The sequence below is a fragment of the Podarcis melisellensis genome (assembly GCF_964234715.1).
Source record: "Podarcis melisellensis genome assembly, chromosome: 2".
Taxonomy (NCBI): Eukaryota; Metazoa; Chordata; class Lepidosauria; order Squamata; family Lacertidae; genus Podarcis; species Podarcis melisellensis.
In genome coordinates this window covers 115578704-115597126 of record NC_138529.1, presented here as the reverse complement: position 1 = coordinate 115597126, position 18423 = coordinate 115578704, and the positions used below count along the sequence as shown (strand labels likewise).

Genomic DNA, 18423 nt, shown 5'->3' with positions numbered 1-18423 from the left:
GGAAGGTTGAAGGCTCCTCCATGTATGCTGCAGGGGGTAAGATCCAAACCAATGGGTTCAAATACCAACAAAAAGAGAAATTTTGACTTAACGTTTGGAAGAACTGAAATGTAAGTGCTACTTTTGACAGTGGAAAATACCATCTTGGCAGGTGCCAGACTCTCCTCTGTTGGAGGTCAGATGTCAACTTAGCCAGGATGCTGTAGCTGTGGCTTGCCCCTGCCTTCCCAGGGGCATGGACTAAACAGCCTTTGAGGATCCCTCCCCAAGTCTATGATCCCAGGACTCTCAAGGTTTTGATTGTTGTTGTTGTTGTTGTTGTTTAGTCGTTTAGTCGTGTCCGACTCTTCGTGACCCCCTGGACCAGAGCACACCAGGCACTCCTGTCTTCCACTGCCTCCCGCAGTTTGGTCAAACTCATGCTGGTAGCTTCAAGAACACTGTCCCACCATCTCGTCCTCTGTCGTCCCCTTCTCCTTGTGCCCTCCATCTTTCCCAACATCAGGGTCTTTTCCAGGGAGTCTTCTCTTCTCATGAGGTGGCCAAAGTATTGGAGCCTCAGCTTCTGGATCTGTCCTTCCAGTGAACACTCAGGGCTGGTTCCCTTAAGAATGGATACGTTTGATCTTCTTGCAGTCCATGGGACTCTCAAGAGTCTCCTCCAGCACCAGAATTCAAAAGCATCAATTCTTCGGCGATCAGCCTTCTTTATGGTCCAGCTCTCACTTCCATACATCACTGCTGGGAAAGCCATAGCTTTTACTTTAAAAAGGTACCGCCACAGAGAGAGAATCTAGAGGGGATGCAGTTAAGCCAGGGATGGGAAACCTGTGACTCTGCAGACGTTGGGGGACTCCCCTCGGCCAAAACCAGTATGGCCAACGATCAGGGATGATGGGAACGGGGAGTCCAATAATATCTTGAGGACCACAGGTCCTTCGTCCTTTATATAAATGACAGTGATCGCAGCCAACAGGGGACAGATGAATGGGAAGGCGGTTGTTACACCAGAGACCTTCCGACTCACAGTGCAATTGTTTAAGAAGGGCATCATTTTTATATTTTTATGCTGTGAACCGCCCTGAGATCTTCGGATGAAGGGTGGTGTATGAATTCAATCAATCTATCAAACTGAAATATCAGAAGGGGGAACATGGAAAAGGCGTACGAAGAGCCCCCTGGATCAGGCCAAAGGCAGCCAGCATCTGGTTCTCACAGGGACCGACCAGATGCCCGGGGGGAGCCCCAGAGGCAAGGCTTTTCTCCCGCCCTACGGCCCCCAGCCCTTCCCTCCTCCGCCTGACACCCTGGAGCGCTGCTGCCAGCCAGAGCAGGCAGCACTGGGTCAGGCGGACAAGGATTCTGACCGGCACAAGCAGGCATCCTATACACCCCAGAAAGAGGCCCTGCGTGGTTCTCTCTCGCAGCTCACAATTCCAGAGCTGCCAGGAAGAATGTATTTCAGCCATCAGCAGGAAACCCCGTTTTGTATTTCATTTAATTTAATTATTCGCTTTCCAAGGGGTTAAAACGAACAAGAGGAGGCGCGGTTGGGTTTCCTAGAGCGGACCGGATGTTGTGGCCGGAGGGCGGGATGTAAACAGTGGCGGTCACTTCCTGCCCCGCCCACCGTGGCTAAGTGGCCTTTGAATTTCCCAGATCCTTCCGTGCTTGTTCCTGGGGAGGGGGAGATCAGGTGAGTTGGGGTGGGGTGGAGCGGGTAAGTGATCCTCTTGGGGGGCAATTGTGGGGGAGGGATCCAGGGTGGGAGGTGGGAAATGGGCAGGAAGCCCAAGGGAGCGGGGGGGGGGCGGCTACTTTGCAAGCTCAGAGGGTTGCCAACTTCTCCCTTTAACTCCTGCTCCTCTGCCTTTTAACAACTGCTGGATTTGCAGAAGGCGGTGCACTTTCCTCCCTCTGGGCTGTTTGAGCAAGGCAATATGCAAATTAATTAACATAAAAGCCCTCAAACTTCGCACGTGCAGAGTAAGTTCTGGGCGCTGCTCTTAAAGGAGGATGTGGCCACTTTTGCAGTGGGGTTGCAGGAGGTCTTGGATGGACCCTGGCCAGGGGGTATGAGTTGTGGACGCTGGCAGGTTCAGGATATGGCTCTCGAACACACCAGGAGAAACCCTGGAGGTAACGTAGTGCAGGAACGTAAGATCAGGAGCTAACCAGAATCCTCATACTGAAGCCTAGAAGCCGGACTCGACTACGACAGCACTTCTCTCCCCAACTTGTGATTCCCAACAACTGACATTCAGAGGCACACACTACCTCCGAACGTGGAGGTAAGAGGAGCTTGGCAGGGGCCCCGATTTCCTGGTTTGAAAATGGAACCAGTTACAGCAGGGAAGGGCATCTGTTACAGCATGGAGAAGTTCCAGCTTCGAACCCTGATTATCTTCGGGTAGGGACGCGGGTGGCGCTGTGGGTTAAACCACAGAGCCTAGGACTTGCCGATCAGAAGGTCGGCGGTTCAAATCCTCGCGATGGGGTGAGATCCCGTTGCTCGGTCCCTGCTCCTGCCAACCTAGCAGTTTGAAAGCACGTCAAAGTGCAAGTAGATAAATAGATACCACTCCGGCGGGAAGGTAAACGCCGTTTCCGTGCGCTGGTCTGGTTCGCCAGAAGCAGCTCAGTCATGCTGGCCACATGACCCGGAAGCTGTACGCCGGCTCTCTCGGCCAATAAAGCAAGATGAGCGCCGCAACCCCTAAGTCGTCCACGACTGGACCTAATGGTCAGGGGTCCCTTTACCTTTACCTAGGACTGGGAATAGCAGAGAGAGCTGCTGCTGGCAAGGTTAGACAACACTGAGCTAGGTGGACCAATGGTCTTATTCAGGATAAAGCAAGTTTGTGCAGGGTGAGTTTTTTAAAAAGAGGCCCTGTGGAACATGTGTACTCTGTATCCACGGTGCCTCTTTTAAAGGACTCACCCTGTATATACCTGGAGCAGTGGTGGGGTCTCCATCACTAGAAGTCTTCAAGCAGAGGCTGGGCAGCCATATTTTGGGGAAAAGTTCTAGTTCTGGATTTCTGACACCTAGCAGGGGGTTGGACTAGATGACCCACAGATCCCTTTTCACTTCCATGATGCTATAGTAGGGACGTGGAGCCTGTGCTCCTCTAAATATTGCCGGACCACAACTCCCATCACTCCAGATCATTGGCCAGGCTGCTGAGGCACATGAAAGTTGCAGTCCCAAAAAAACAAACAAACAGCTGGAGTTACAGGTTTTCTGAGCCCTGCATTATATCTTGGTAGAAATTAGTTGGGCAGCAAAGCCAGACCAGTAATTGACAGCTGTCCTTGGAAGAACTAGTGGAGATGAACATAACTCTCAAATAAACATAAAAATCCAAGGGTTGTGGGCAGTGCAAGTTGGATCTACATAGGTTCTGAACTGACTCTTGAGTAACTGGGAAAGAGATCTTGGAGATCTGTTTCTTGTATGCATTTGTTTGCTAAATAGGTTAAAATGATGGTTTGCTGTATTTGCATTGGGTTGACCTGTGGGTAAACAGAGTTTTATTCATTCAAAATTCAGTAGTAAATAAAAATAAGGAGTGACGTTCATAAAATTCTGCATAGTGTAGGAATTGGATAGCTATGTCTCCTATTATTAGAAGGTAAGGTTATTTATGAGTCAAGAATTATAGAGCTGAGAGGAGCTTTGTATGCTATCTAGTTCAATTCCCTTGCTTGAAGCAGGAAACCCAGAACTAGATTATTCCCAACCGGAAACGTCTGCTTGAAAACCTCCAGCCGGAGGGAGCTCACCAGCCTCTCTAGGAATTGGTCCCATTGTGCGGCTGCTCTTACCATCAAGTTCTTCCTGTCCTTCAGCTGCAATCAGCCCTCCTATAACCTGACCCCATTAGATCTACTCCTCCCCTTTTCTATGCGACAGCATCTCAGGTGTTTGAAGAGGGTGTCTTGTTTTCTCAAGGCTAACTGATGCACACCACACTATTTAAAGCTCCTGGCTCCCCCTGCGGAAGAATTCTGGGAACTGTAGTTCCTTTAGGGTGCTGGGGATTGCAGTGCTGTGAGGGGAGAATTACAGGTCCCAGGATCCTTTGGGGGGGAGCCCTGTGCTTTAAATAGATGGTGTGGCTGTGACATCAGCTCTTTCGAAGGTTCTCCCTAGGACTTATTTTCCAAACCCTTGGCCACACTGATTGCCTCTAAACATGGAGGAGATGGCTACCAGCTATGATGGCTGGCCTCCACGGTCAGTTGCTTGAAACTACTAGTGGGTCCTGTTTGCTTGGGTCCTGCTGCTTGCAGGTTTCAAACAGGCATCTGGTTGGCCACTGTGAGAACAGGATGCTGGACTACAGGTGAAACTCGAAAAATTAGAATATCGTAGAAAAGTTCCTTTATTTCAGTAATTCAACTTGAAAGGTGAAACTAATATATGAGATAGACTCATGACACGCAAAGCGAGATATGTCAAGCCTTGCTTTGTTATCATTGTGATGATCATGACGTACAGCTGATGAAAACCCCAAATTAATCATCTCAGAAAATTAGAATATTCAATGAATCAGCAAAACAAGGATTGCAAATACAGCAGTATTGGATCTCTGAGAAGTGGAAGTATATCTTGCTTTGCATATCATGAGTCTATCTCATATGTTAGTTTCACCTTTTAAGTTGAATTACTGGAATAAAGGAACTTTTCCACGATACTCTAATTTTTTGAGTTTTACCTGTAGATGGGCCATCAGCCTGATCCGGACTCTTCTTATGCTCTTAAATTCTTCAGGACAGTAGCTTTTTTCTGTTGAACTTAAAAAAAAAGGCATTTATATGCTTTACTGAGAATCCCAGCACTCCCAGTGGGGCTTACTCCTGAGCAGACCTGTGTAGCTTTATGAACTCTAATCTGAGCTGGCCATGGGAAGAATTGGAAGCTGGGCAGTTTTTATTCCACATTAAATGATCTATAACATTATTTGCCTTTGGCTGTGCCCATCATCCGTCCTGGCTCTGACTACTGACCACCTGCAACCCGCAAAGGATGACCTCTGAGGGAACCTGGCTTTTGGGTAGAAAAGGCTGCCCGCCCTTGACTCAGTTTGCTCTGATTCTGGCCTCTGGTTTTTCTCTGTTTCAGGGGCCAGGCCTGTTCGGCGTTTGCTTCCCCCTGCACACCACTTCCTTGCGTTGAGAGTTCAGGACTTGGTGGCGCTGCCAGGGCTGACCGACAGAATCGACTGAGGGTGGGGGTGGAAATGGCCGCGGAGTCCAGAGATACGTCGGCGCCAGGTCTTCAGCAGGCCGAGCGAGAGAAGAGGGTGGGAGAGCAGAGCCCCGCGGGGCCCGAGGCGGGGAAAGACGGAGGGAGGGGGCCTTGTGTCATCCGTGCGGAGAGCATCCGAGATTTCTGGGAAAGAACTGTCCCCGAGGAAGCGATCCGAGAGCCCCGCAAAGGCCTGCAGCAGCGGTGGGAGTCTCAGCTGCAGGAGTTCCTGAAGGCCTTGGAGTCCCCCCATGCGGTGGGGGGCAGCCCGCAGCTCTTGAGAAACAGTGCACAGACTTCCCTGACCCCTTTTGACAGGATGGCTGACACCAGCCGGCGGCCTAGATGGGAGCCAGACTCCCAAACCCTGCCTGGTCTGAGCGGAGGAGCCTCCCAGGCCGAGAGGGGCCTCCTGGCCAAAGACAAGTCGGACTGCAGGAAGGCCCAGGAGGCTGCCAGCTCGCGTGAAGAGTGCCGCCTCTTCCGGCGGTTTGGCTACCAGGAAGCGGAAGGGCCCCGAGAAGCTTGCCGGCACCTCCGGAGGCTTTGCCACCAGTGGCTGAAGCCGGAGAGGCACACCAAGGAGCAGATCCTGGAGCTGGTCATCCTGGAGCAGTTCCTGGCCATCCTGCCCACGAAGATGCAGAGCTGGGTCCGGGATTGCAGCCCCCAGACCTGCACCCAGGCGGTGATCCTGGCGGAAGATTTCCTGCTGAGGCAGCGGGAGGACGAGGGGCGGGTGGGAGAGCAGCAGGTGAGTGTGGCTGGCCCTGGAGGTGGGGAGGGCACTGGGGACCGGAGGTTTCTTGGGAAGAGGGGATGGGCAAGCTTTGGGTTTAAAGGAGGATGGGGAGCGAAGAAGACTCAAGAGGAAAACAAAGGCAAGAGGAGGAGGAAGACTTGCGATTCTGGATATTATAAAGTGCTGATTTAGACTCAAATGAAATATGCCTTGCGCCAAGTCAGGCATTAGTTTTTCTAGCTACGCATTGTCCACGCCGACGGCAGAGCCTCTCCAGGGTTTCAGGCGGGGGTCTCTCCCAGCCCTCCTGAGATTCCAGGGCTTAAAACTGGGACTGTCTGCACAGAGAGCAAATGTTCTAATCTTTGAGCTGTAACCTCTTTCCCTTGGTTTCCCCTCCCTTAGCAGTGCATTTGATTGAGGGCTGTCCAGAATAGAAGGTTAGATGCTGCTAGTTTTGGCTGCTAGTTTTGCCACTACTCGATCTAGGCATCTAGTGGGTTGCTGGCCTGACTTTTTGCTTGAAAGCACTCCTTGGCTACACTGATCTGGAAAATGCTGTTATTATTATTTTTAAGAACCCCACTCTCTTTCTATCCCAGTGCAATTTCCCATTGGTGACAGATCACTGCTCTGGTGTCACATTTTTATAACACACGTTTAACGTTATAACGCACCAGTTGTCAAGTACAGGAGCTCCCTCATCCCTTCTTGGTAGCTCACCGATAAAAATTAATGAGTATTTGGTAGATTTGTAGTCTTTTTATTATAGTATCATGTTGTAAGCACAGAGTGGCTACTCTCTGCAAGGATAGCAGTTGCCTACTCTGACTCCTTCCCACTTCCGCAGCAAGAAGGGCACAAACGGGATGTCCCTCCTCTGTTCTCTGACTCGCTCAGACTTCTGAGTTTGGGGGGGAAGGAGGGAGCTCCCCCCACTCTCAATTGATGTATCGCCTAGCTTCTCCCTCCCTTCTGGTTGCTTAGCTACTATCTCAAAGCTGGGTAGCTCCTCCCTCAACTCTGCAGCTTCTGTCTCTGCCTGTTTCTCTGCTTCTGGAAACGGTGAGAATGGGGGGCAGGGATATTCCTCTTCCTTTTTTGTTAGGAGCTGCTCTCCCTGTGATTGCATTCCCCAGTCTTCCAATCCAGATCAGCCCCTGGCACCAGTGTAGTTTAGTTCCTTGTTTGGATAAGCCTTTGCTCCAACACAAGGGCAGCCCCATGCGGGATGTACTGCAGTAATCCAGCTTGAGAGTTCAGTAGCGCCTGAACCCCTGCAACCATGATTCCTCCTTTGTTGATGCGCTGCTGGCAAGGTAATCAGTGGGGGGGGGAGAGAGAATCCATCCACTGTTCCTGCCCCCTTGAACGAGATCCTCTTCCCTGTTTTCAGGCAATCCGCCCATTTGCGGAGGAAGACTCTGCGGAGAAGGCTCCTCTGAACACCTGGCAGAGGCCGCTGCTTGGAGGGATGAAGGAGGAAAGCGAAGGAGACGCCCCCTTGCTGCGTAAGGATCTCTGAGGGGTCGTGGTTGCTCGGTGGCGAGCTGAGCATCATCGCGGCCTCCTTTGCACCCCAGTGACTGGGGACATGGGAGGCAGGAGGCTCCATCGGTCTACCTGGCTCAGAATTGTCACCATTGATGGCCAGTGGCTTGATGGGCAGGGAAAACTCTTCCACCCTATCTGGAAATGCTGGGGATTGAATTTGGGTACTATGGCCAAAAGCTGGGAAAGCACTAACTGGGCTTTAGAAAGGAGACAGGAGGACCCTAGCGCCCTGTCAGAGCCCTCACGCCTCCTTCTGAAACCCCCCTTGTGCCCAGTTTGTGCTCCTCCTCTGATTCTTCCCCCTTGTGGCCTTTGGAAGACGTCCTGCCAAGCCTGATAGCTCAATGCTGTCCTTGTTTTCTCGCGAGTAGGGAAGAAGGGCAGCCTGATGCTGGCACGTGCCACTTCTGACCGTGCATATGTGTTTGTGTGTGTATGGAATGCGGCAGAGGGAAGCTTGGAATCATAAAGTTTTAGACTTGGAAAGGTCCACCCAGGGTCATCCAGTCCAACCTTGGTTTGCAGGAATCACAGCTGCAGAATCCCAGACGGAGGACAAGCCAACCTCTGTTTAAAAACCTCCAGTGGTGGAGGCTCCATCGTCCCCCAAGGGAGCCCATTCCACGGTCAAACATTCTTCCTCGCAAAATTGGATGCTCCTTGATACAACTCCCCACCCCAAATCTTAGTACTCAGAGCAGCAGCATGGCAGGGAGAAATCTAGGCTATTGAGCCCATTTCCCTGTGTGCTACTCTTCTATGTGTGGGGATTTATTATTACAGTGGTACCTCTGGATGTGAACGGGATCCGTTCTGGAGCACTGTTTGCATCCTGAAGCGAATGCAACCCATATCTGTAGGTGGCAATTTGCCACTTCTGCGCATGACGTCATTTGAGCGTCTGCGCGTGCGTGAGTGGCGAAACCCGGAAGTAACACGCTCCGTTACTTCCGGGTCACTGCGGAACACAACCCCAAAAATGCTTAACCTGAAGCTACCTCAACCCGAGGTATGACTGTATTATCATCCTTATTATTTTCATATGAAAAGGACTTCATCCTAGAGCCACTGCCCACACCGGGGGCTGATGGGAGTTGGTGTTTGATGGACTCTTTATCTCACGGTCATGGGTTCAAGCCCCACATTGGGCAAAAGACTATTACATTGCAGGGGGTTGGACTAGAGGGCCCGCGTGGTCCCTTCCAACTCCTACGATTCTTTGTTTCTATGAACATTTGGAGGGCTACAGGCAGTTCCCCACCCCTGTCCTTAATGACCGCCATTCCTTTGCCCTTTCTAGCAGGCGACGAGAAGTTGTGCAGCTCGGAGAAGAATGACCCGGAAGCTTCCGGAGAGCTGGAGCCGCGTTGGATGTTATCTGGAAGGGTCGAACAGACCGTTCCACACTGCCCCGGTCCAGGGGAACCTTCCGAGATGCTGTACGGCGGGAACTGCCTGGAGCGGGAAGCAGGGAAGTTCATCAACTCCCAGGGGACGTACGAGGACTTGGACGAGAGCGCCATGCAGCCAGGGACCCTCCTCCTGCTCCCTGGCGAGAGGGACAACGCCTGCCATGTGTGCGGGAAGGTCTTCCGGCGGCGCTCCAACCTGATCGCGCACGAGAGGATCCACTCGGGGGAGAGGTGGTACAACTGCTCCGAGTGCGGGAAGAGCTTCGTCAGCCGGGCCGCCTTCCTCATCCACCAGCGGGTGCACACCGGGGAGAAGCCCTACAAGTGCTCCTACTGTGGGAAGGGCTTCAACACGGGCTCCAGCCTCATTCGCCACAAGAGGATCCACACGGGCGAGAAGCCCTACAAGTGCCCCGATTGCGGGAAGCGCTTCAACGACTACTCCAACTTCATCGTCCACAAGAGGATCCACACGGGAGAGAAGCCCTACGAGTGCTCTATCTGCGGCAAGCGCTTCAGCGACAACTCCAACTTCATCAAGCACCACCACTGAGAGGTTGGCAGGCTGTGGGTGTGGTGCGGTTTTTTGGGGTGGGGACCGGGGGGGGTTGTTTTGTTTGTACTAAACAAAAACTGGTTACAGACTGTATAGAAAGACTACAAAGGAGCATTTCTGCGAGTGAGGGCCGTGGCAAAAAAGAGGTGCCCCAAAGCCTCCGTTGCCTTCGAAAGCAATCGATCGGGTAGAGAGGGGATGTCTGGGAGACGACAAGGAGAGCAGGTCGTTTGCAGATCAGAGAAAAAGGAAAGCAGAACAAAGAACACACGGAGACTTCTAAAGGTTGCTCCTCTCTTGATGAAGCAGTTGCCCGGACTGGCCTGTAGCTCCCCCTTCACTCCTTGGGCCTCTGTGTCAGGCCCCTCCTTCTGTCTCCGGTGAGCTGCAAGGGACCCTCTCTGTGTCTGCCTGGCTCTCTGCTCGGCAACATGCAATAAATGCCTTGTTCTGGGGTGGGAGGGACCTGCAAGCTGCCAGCAGAGAAGCTGTAAAGAGTGGCTCTGTGGGAGAACTGCCAAGTCTAACTCCTGATTCAGGTAGGTAGCCGTGTTGGTTTGACGCAGTCAAAAAATAAATAAACAAAGAATTGTCCAGTAGCACCTTATAGTCCAGCTAAGTTTGTTCTGGTGTAAGCTTTCATGTGCATGCACACTTCTGAGAAATACCCCACCCCACCCTCCCACTATATATAAGGGTCTGGTGACTTCTTTTTCAGTGTACAGTCATACCTCTTGTTACGTTTGCTTCAGGTTGCGCAATTTCAGGTTGTATCCTGCGATGACCTGGAAGTACCAGAAAAGGTTACTTCTGGGTTTCGCCGCATGCGCAGAAGCGCAAAATGACGTCACGCAAATGCGCAGAAGCAGCAAATTGTGAATTGCGTTCTGCTCATGTTGTGAGCGGGGCTCCGGAACGGATCCCGTTTGCAACCAGAGGTACCACTGTATCTGAAGACGTGTGCATGCACATGAAAGTATATGAGAGCCAATGTGGTGTAGTGTTTAAGAGCGGTAGTCTCGTAATCTGGGGAACCGGGTTCGCTTCCCCGCTCCTCCTCATTCAGCTGCTGGGTGACCTTGGGCCAGTCACACTTCTCTGAAGTCTCTCAGCCCCACTCACCTCACAGAGTGTTTGTTGTGGGGGAGGAAGGGAAAGGAGAATGTTAGCCGCTTTGAGACTCCTTCGGGTAGTGATAAAGTGGGATATCAAATCCAAACTCTTCCTCTTCTTCTTATTTCTGAACAAACTTGGTTGGTCTATCAGGTGCTACTGGACAATTCTTTATTTTGTTTATTTTTGAATCTAACTCCTGTCCCTGCCCTGTACTGCAGCATCTGTCTGATTCTGCCTCTTCACTATCCCTCGAGCTCCTTGCCTCCGGTATTTCCCAGCTCATCCCCTCTGGGGTGGTGGCCAGTTTCCCATCACCAGGAGCCAAATCCTCTCCCTCTACACTTTCCATGGGGGGCGGGGACTCTTGGTCAGGCGGCTTCCCCCACTGCCCCTCATCCAGCCAGTCCCTGACAGGGGAGCTGGTCCAAAAGAGGCTGTGGGAGGTGGCAGGCCGGACTCCTTCCCCACTTCTGTCACCTTCCTTGTGCTAGTTTCCTACCTACCCCCCCCACTCCCTTCCATCTAGGGCCGGCCCAAGACATGTTGCCACCTGAAGCAAAACAGAAAATGGTGCTCTGCTGCCGCCTGAGGCAACTGGAGGCAGAACACAGAAACCCCTGTGTGCTTAAAGGGGAGAGAATACGATGCTGGAGAGGATGTGGCCCCGCTCTTCCCAGGTCACACAACTGGAGGCAACAAGTGGCGCACTTCTGGGGGGCCCCAGATCCGCCACCCCTCTCAGCTTATCTCTGGCCTTCCGCCTGAGGCGACTGCCTCACTCAGCCCAATGTGTGGGCCGGCCTGCTTCTGTCATGCTTCCTGTTCCTTTTTTCCACTGTCTGCTAATCCAGCCGCTTGCTCTGGTCAAGCAGCATTTCTCAATGGTTTGAAGGGGGAGGGAGGGACTTCTCTGCTCCCTTTGTGGTGTAGTGTTTGAGAGCGGTAGACTCGTAATCTGGGGAACCGGGTTCGCGTCTCCGCTCCTCCACATGCAGGTGCTGGGTGACCTTGGGCCAGTCACACTTCTCTGAAGTCTCTCAGCCTCACTCACCTCACAGAGTGTTTGTTGTGGGGGAGGAAGGGAAAGGAGAATGTGAGCCGCTTTGAGACTCCTTCGGGTAGTGATAAAGCGGGATATCAAATCCAAACTCCTTCTCTTCTTCTTTTCTTCCTCTCCTTTCTGAGCCCCTTAACGGCCAGTAGCCATTTCTCTCCAGCAGGTGAGCAAGCTGAATTTCCCCGTGCCCACCTGCCACAGAGATCTGTAGGCCGGGATCACAAACCCAACACCGGTATGGGGGGCAGCTCAAATGCCTGCCAAAAATACAACCAGCCAGGCAGAGAACGGAGGCTGGATGGGCCAGAATCTCCCTACCCCCATTCTGCTCCTCCTGGTTCCTGCCTCCTCAGTGGTGCACCTAGGTACCGTATTTTTTGCTCTATAAGACTCGCTTTTTCCCTCCTAAAAAGTAAGGGGAAATGTGTGTGCGTCTTATGGAGCGAATGCAGGTTGCGCAGCTATCCCAGAAGCCAGAACAGCAAGAGGGATCGCTGCTTTCGCTGTGCAGCGATCCCTCTTGTTTTTCTGGCTTCTGAGATTAAGACTGACCTTGTGGACAAATCTGATGCATCTGGTGGACAGGATTAAGGAAGGAAGGAAGGAGAGAGAGAGAGAGAGAGAGAGAGAGAGAGAGAGAGAGAGAGAGAGAAATCTATACTGGACCTTCCACACATCGTTCCATGTTATCAATTGTTCTGCAATGCTTCCCAGGATTGAACCTGCAACCTTGGCATTATAAACAAAGCACTCTATATCCACCCCAAAAAAAGCCTTTTCCAGGTGCAAAGTGCAATCATGTATAACAAGCACAAATCATTGTAAGGGCACAATATAAAGGATGTCTTCCAGGGCCAACATAGTAGATCTGTTGAAAACAATGGACTTAAAAAATAATTAAGTGGGTTTACTCAGAGTAGGACCCAGTATACCTTGAAGTGGGTCTGGTAGCTCACTGGCAGGACTGGTGACCTAAAATTGGAGCGTCTTCTCTGTCACCCCAGACAGAGCCCTGGGTTCAAATCTGCAAGTTTATGCAGCGAGTTTAGCCTTCCTCACAGGGTTGTGAGGCTGAAAGGCAAGGCTGGTGAATTGGGTTTGTTGCTTTCTTGGAGGAAGGGTGGTTATTAAACCTTTTTAAATGATTGACATGAGATGTATAAGCCTGTAGAAAGAGTAAATAAGTCCCCCCCCCCTTGCTGTGAAAAGTTGGACTCAGCCCAGTGAAATTGGCAGGGGGTGTGGCTTCAGGGCACGAAAAAAGGAGCCCTCCTTCACACGACACTAAACTTCCCTGGAATTGAATTCTGTAAGGTGCTATGAGGGCTGCTGCTTAGATGCCTTTGAACAGTTCCTGTTGGCTGGGGCTGAGGGGAGAAGTTGCCAAAATTATCTGGAGGGCACCAAGTTGGGGAAGGCTGGTAGACAACATGGAAGAGAGCTCTCTTGAAAGGCTATTGGCTGGCAGTACCTAAGAGTGGAGCCTCCTTTCCCAGAGGCTTCTGCATACTAAAAGGTTGGGGGTCCACCAAGTCCCCAGTGGGGAGCGGCCATCTTTCCCCCCCACGCCTTTCCTTACACCTTCCTCACAAGCTTTCCAGAAGCAGCGATCTCGGGGTAGCAAAGCAACCCGAGTTACGTACAACTTCGGGGTAACAATACAACTGGTTTGAAGAACACGTGGGAACAAAAAAGGACCGGCCTTTCTTGCAGCATGTCGTTTGAGTGTTTATAAAGAAATAAAAATGTTTTGCTCAAGATGGTGTGCTTCATCTTTTTCTCTTTCCCCCCCTTTCGTGATGGTTTGTTTCCGATGTTATTTCAGCCTCGTGGTTCACCTGAGACCCTTTGGGGGCCGGTGAGCTTTCCCTGGTCCACCAAGTCTTTTTCCCAAATGGTCTAGGAACATCAGGGCCCTCCCAAGGGGCAGGAAACATCATGGCCCTCCAGATTTCATTAGGCCCCCAATTCCCCTCAGCCCCAGCTAATGTGGCCGAAGGGCGGCCATGATTGTGGTTGCAGTTCGGCAACCTCTGGAGGATGCCTGTCAGCTGTCTGAGAATGGGAGTATACAGTCCTACCTCAGGTTACAGATGCTTCAGGTAGTGTTTTTTCCAGGTTACGGACTGCCAAAACCCGGAAGATGCGCCACTGCGGGTTGCGAATGCTGGAGGTTGCGAACATGCATCCCGCATGGACCACGTTCGCAACCTGAGCGTCCACTGTATATACATACAGTCATACCTGCAGGTTGCGCGTTTTTCGGGTTGCAGTCTGCGCCAAATCCAGAAGTACCAGAATGGGTTACTTCCAGGTTTTGGCACTCGCGCATGCGTAGAAATGCAAAATGACATCATGCGCAGAAGCGCTGAATCATGTCACGTGCGTTCGGCGCTGCAGGTTGTGAATGCTGCGGGTTCCGAACATGCCTCCCGCACAGATCATGTTTGCAACCCGAGGTATAACTGTATACAGTGGTACCTCGCAAGACGAATGCCTCGTAAGACGAAAAACCCGCAAGACGAAAGAGTTTTTCGTTTTTTTGAGTTGCTTCGCAAGACGAATTTCCCTATGGGCTTGCTTCGCAAGACGAAAACGTCTTGCGAGTTTGATTTTTAATGCATTCCTATGGGAATCCGTGCTTCGCAAGACGAAAAAACTTGCAGAACGAATTAATTTCATCTTGCGAGGTACCACTGTATATAAGGCATCAAAAAAGAGGGGGGAAACAGACAGCATTTGTTTTTAAAAATTTATTTTCGCAAACACTTTTCTAGCTTCCCCCCACTGTGCAAACACTAATAGTTGAGCGAAATCTCCCTTTTGTGCAATGCGACAGATGATACCAAGCACATGACAAAACCTGCATGGGGTGGCGGTGGGGAGAGTAAACCTTTTACCAAAGTGCATCTGTTGGGAGCCAGCCGGCACCAAGTCACACAGGGTAAGCCAAAACTTAATTAGGATTAACAAGGTCTGCTCAGGAGCACCCGGCCCAATGAGCACAGCAACTCTTCTTGGTAAGTCAGTTGAGGTGCAAAACTCTGTTGACTAGCTATATATAGACTGCAGATGGGGACACACTTCTGCCAGCATGTAACTGTGGCTCTCAAAAGCTTGGGCTGGCTGTTTGCATGCTACTGGGCTCAGTTCAATATCCACATAATAATTTAAAAGGCCCTTAGCAGCTTGGGGCCAGGATAACTCAAAAGACTGCCTAATCCTTGATATTCCTGCCTGGTCTCCGAGATCCGCAGGGGAGTCTCCCTTAATGGTTCTTCCCAGCTCAGATGTACAGCTCACATCCCCTAGATTTGTGGGTCCAATTCTGTGGAACACCCTCCCAGCTGAGTTTAGGAAGACCCCTCTCTCCCTGTTGAAATTTCAGGTGTTTGACGAAGGCCTTTCTGTTTGAGCGGGAATGTTAAGTTTCTTCCCATGATTTTCTGACTTATTGTAATTGGTCCTGTCCATTGTATGCTTTGGAATGTGAAATTTGGGGCTTCCCTCGGGCTTGATCCAGTAGTTGCAGTTGGTGCTGAATGCTGCAGCACGATTGCTGACAGGGCGGAGGCATTGTCAGTGTATACTCAGAGATCTGTGCTTGTTGCTGATTTGCTACTGGGCCAAGCTCAAAGTGCTACTATTAGTATACAAATAAATCCCTTTTAGAGACCCTATCCAGATTCGTAGAACAAGGATGTGTATTTTAACTTGCTTTTTAGTTTCTCACTGATTATTATTATTATTAATGTAATGTTTTTAATAGTTGTGTTTAACTTTATTCTTTTCATGAACCTCTTTAAGGTTTTTTGCAATCAATGGTGTATAAATTTATGAAATGAATAAATAAAATTAATTTGGATGTATACCACTTAGAAACTTTGGCAATTAAGCAATATATAAACCCAGTCAGATGGGTGGCATATAAATAATAAAAAGTTTTATTATTATTATTGTTATTGTTTCCCTTTCATTGCTTGCCCGATGATAACCAGTAATGGCTGATTGCCTGGGTGAAGAGGAATGCATTTGCCTGCCACACATTTGTCCCCACCCTTCTGGAAGTGATGTCATCATGATATCAGGTGATGGACAGGTGGGCTGCCCCACTCACCCATCAAAGTTCCTTGTGCAGCTGGTGGCCAGGTGCTTGGGAACCACAGCACAAGGCCTTATGCTCAGTGACAGGAAAGCACTGAGCACAGGGAGGACAAAGCGCTTTGCACAAGGCTTCAAAAAACACAGGAACTTGGTCCACCGGAAACTTGTGTGCAATCAATCCATCAGGCTTCAACTCAGCACCCATCAGTTGATGACTTGACCCCCTGTAGGGAGCAGCTGCATGCATGATCAGATTCCCACAGAGAATTCAGCAGATCTAGCCACAGCTCTACATGCCTCCCCCTGATGTCATCTATGATGTCTTAGGTGACACGAGGTGGCCGTGGTTTGGTGAAAACAGCCTCACAGGCCAAGCAGGGACCAATTTTGGGCCACACTTTACTGAGGTAGTGTCAGGCTTCAAGGAATTGGCTTCCTCCCCCCCCCCCCCCTTGGCAGTAGATAAGCAGAACACAGTTAGAATTCTTTAATAATCACAACAAGGGATAACGAATGTCTCCCTCTAAGAGTGGTGGTGCTTCTAATTAAGGCTACACACACACCCATCCCTCTCAATCTATGTCACCCCTACGTCTGGTAACCTCAGCTTGCGCTTTCTGTTTGGCAACTTTCTCAGCTAAGAAGAAGAAAAAGAAGAGGAGTTTGGACTTGATATCCCATTTTATCACTACCCGAAGGAGTCCCAAAGTGGCTAACATTCCCCTTTCCCTTCCTCCCCCAAAACAAACACTCTGTGGGGTGAGTGGGGCTGAGAGACTTCAGAGAAGTGTGACTAGCCCAAGGTCACCCAGCAGCTGCATGTGGAGGAGCGGAGACGCAAACCCAGTTCACCAGATTACGAATCTGTCTCTCTTAGCCACTACACCACACTGGCTCTCCGTTAGATGGGCAAGTGACAGGGCACTTGTCGCGCTGACTCCATTTCCGGACGCTTTAGAACAGCTTTCCTCCATGGCTTTTCTCCATGGCCCAGGCTCTCTGCCCTATGGAACCGCCAGTGTCAAAGCCTCTCACCTCCTCCTCCTCCAGCCGCCTCAGCAGGAAATCCTCGGCCAGGGACACAGCCTGCAAGCAGGTCTCCGGCCCACCTTCTAGAACCCGGGTCCAGATTTCACAGGGCAGGATGGTCAGGAATTGCTCCAGGATCACCAGCTCCAAGATCTCCTCCTTTGTGTGCCTCTCAGGCTCCAGCCACCGGTGGCAAAGATCTCTGAACTGGCTGCACGCCTCTCGGGGGCCCTCGGCCTCCTGGTAGCGGAACTGCCTGAAGGATTGGCGCTGCGCTTCCAGAGCCCTGATCTCTTCTGGGAGCTCCTCCTTCAGCATCTTGCAACCTGCCTTGTTTTGGGCCAACTGGCTATTGTTGGCAACCTGTTGGGCTGGTCTCTCCCCTCCAAGCTGCTGACCGGGTTCAGCCGCCCTCCTGGCACCATCAATGGGTGAGGTTCTCTCTTCCAATTGCCTGGACTCCACTGCCTTCAGGAAACGACGCCACTGGGCTTCCCAGCGCTGTTGCGGTCCTTCCTCTGCTTCCCCTTTCGCCTCCTCTGAATTACTGTATTTTTTGCTCTATAAGACTCACTTTTTCCCTCCTAAAAAGTAAGGGGAAATGTGTGCGCGCCTTATGGAGCGAATGCAGGCTGCGCAGCTATCCCAGAAGCCGAAACAGCAAGAGGGATTGCTGCTTTCACTGCGCAGCGATCCATCTTGCTGTTCTGGCTTCTGAGATTCAGAATATTTTTTTTCTTGTTTTCCTCCTCCAAAAACTAGGTGTGTCTTGTGGTCTGCTGCATCTTATAGAGCAAAAAAATACGGTATTTGTTCTCTCCAAATCCCCCAGGCTCTCCGCCCAGGCGGCAGAAGGACACTTTGCTCCAAGTGTTGCAGCGTCCGATTCTTCCCTCTTTCCTTTTTCCAGCAAAGCTCTGAGGTGGAGACCCAGGGCTGCTATTTCCCCAGCCTCGGTGGCCATGTTGTCTTTTCAGGTCATGTGGCCGTGAGCTTAGCGCTTAGGGCTGAGCAAAACAAGAAAAACTGGAATTAAGTCATGAGAAGTCCCTTACTGAGAAAAATAAATGAAAAAATAAAAGTGTTAAGAGTTCCCAGAGGAGGAGTAGGGGAATTGGATCCAGGTTGCATTTAAAAGCAAACGGGACCTAATCTGCAATTTCTGAAACAGCATGAGAACCAAACCACAGCTCTCCTTGGAAATGTTTTCTGAATTTTGCACTGCCGTTCTCCAGCCACGCATACAAAACATTTGCTTAAATACATCTGTTAGAGAAAAGAACATGTTAAAAAGCATTGCATTAAGGAGAAATGTTTGTAGCGGGCAGCTTTGCATACAAACATGCGAGGAGCGATTCACAGCGAGAGGAAAGGACAGATTTGCCCAGTCCAGTTTCTGAGAAGACATGCACAGGACTGTGCTGCTCATTTTGCTTCTGAAAATTCTAATAATGGATTGCAGGGGAAGTGCAAGCTGTCAAACACATTTGATTTACACAATCCAAGGTTTGGAAGAAGAAGAAGAAGAAGAAGAAGAAGAAGAAGAAGAAGAAGAAGAAGAAGAAGAAGAAGAAGAAGAAGAAGAAAGAAGGAGTAGTA

At 50.7% G+C, this 18423-nt stretch overlaps 1 protein-coding gene and 1 long non-coding RNA gene across 3 annotated transcripts; one reads left to right on the top strand and one right to left on the bottom strand.

The window, feature by feature from the left end:
- The first annotated feature begins 1603 nt into the window (after positions 1-1603).
- LOC309364774 (uncharacterized protein) lies at positions 1604-9527 on the top strand. Of its 2 annotated transcripts, none has more exons than XM_081902672.1 (4): positions 1604-1696; positions 5129-6008; positions 7393-7507; positions 8854-9527. In XM_081902672.1, exons 2-4 carry the CDS (start codon positions 5247-5249, stop codon positions 9513-9515), a joined length of 1539 nt encoding a protein of 512 aa, XP_081758798.1. In that variant the 5' UTR covers positions 1604-1696; positions 5129-5246; the 3' UTR covers positions 9516-9527. The 2 variants fall into 2 exon arrangements, with proteins under 2 accessions (XP_081758798.1, XP_081758797.1); XM_081902671.1 differs by having other exon boundaries at positions 8851-9527.
- Positions 9528-12879: 3352 nt separating this feature from the next.
- Positions 12880-15699, bottom strand: LOC309365387. The gene is made up of 2 exons (XR_014166091.1): positions 14386-15699; positions 12880-14156 (listed from the first exon to the last, which is right to left on the bottom strand). It is a non-coding gene; the product is annotated as an uncharacterized lncRNA (long non-coding RNA).
- Between the last annotated feature and the right edge of the window lie 2724 nt (positions 15700-18423).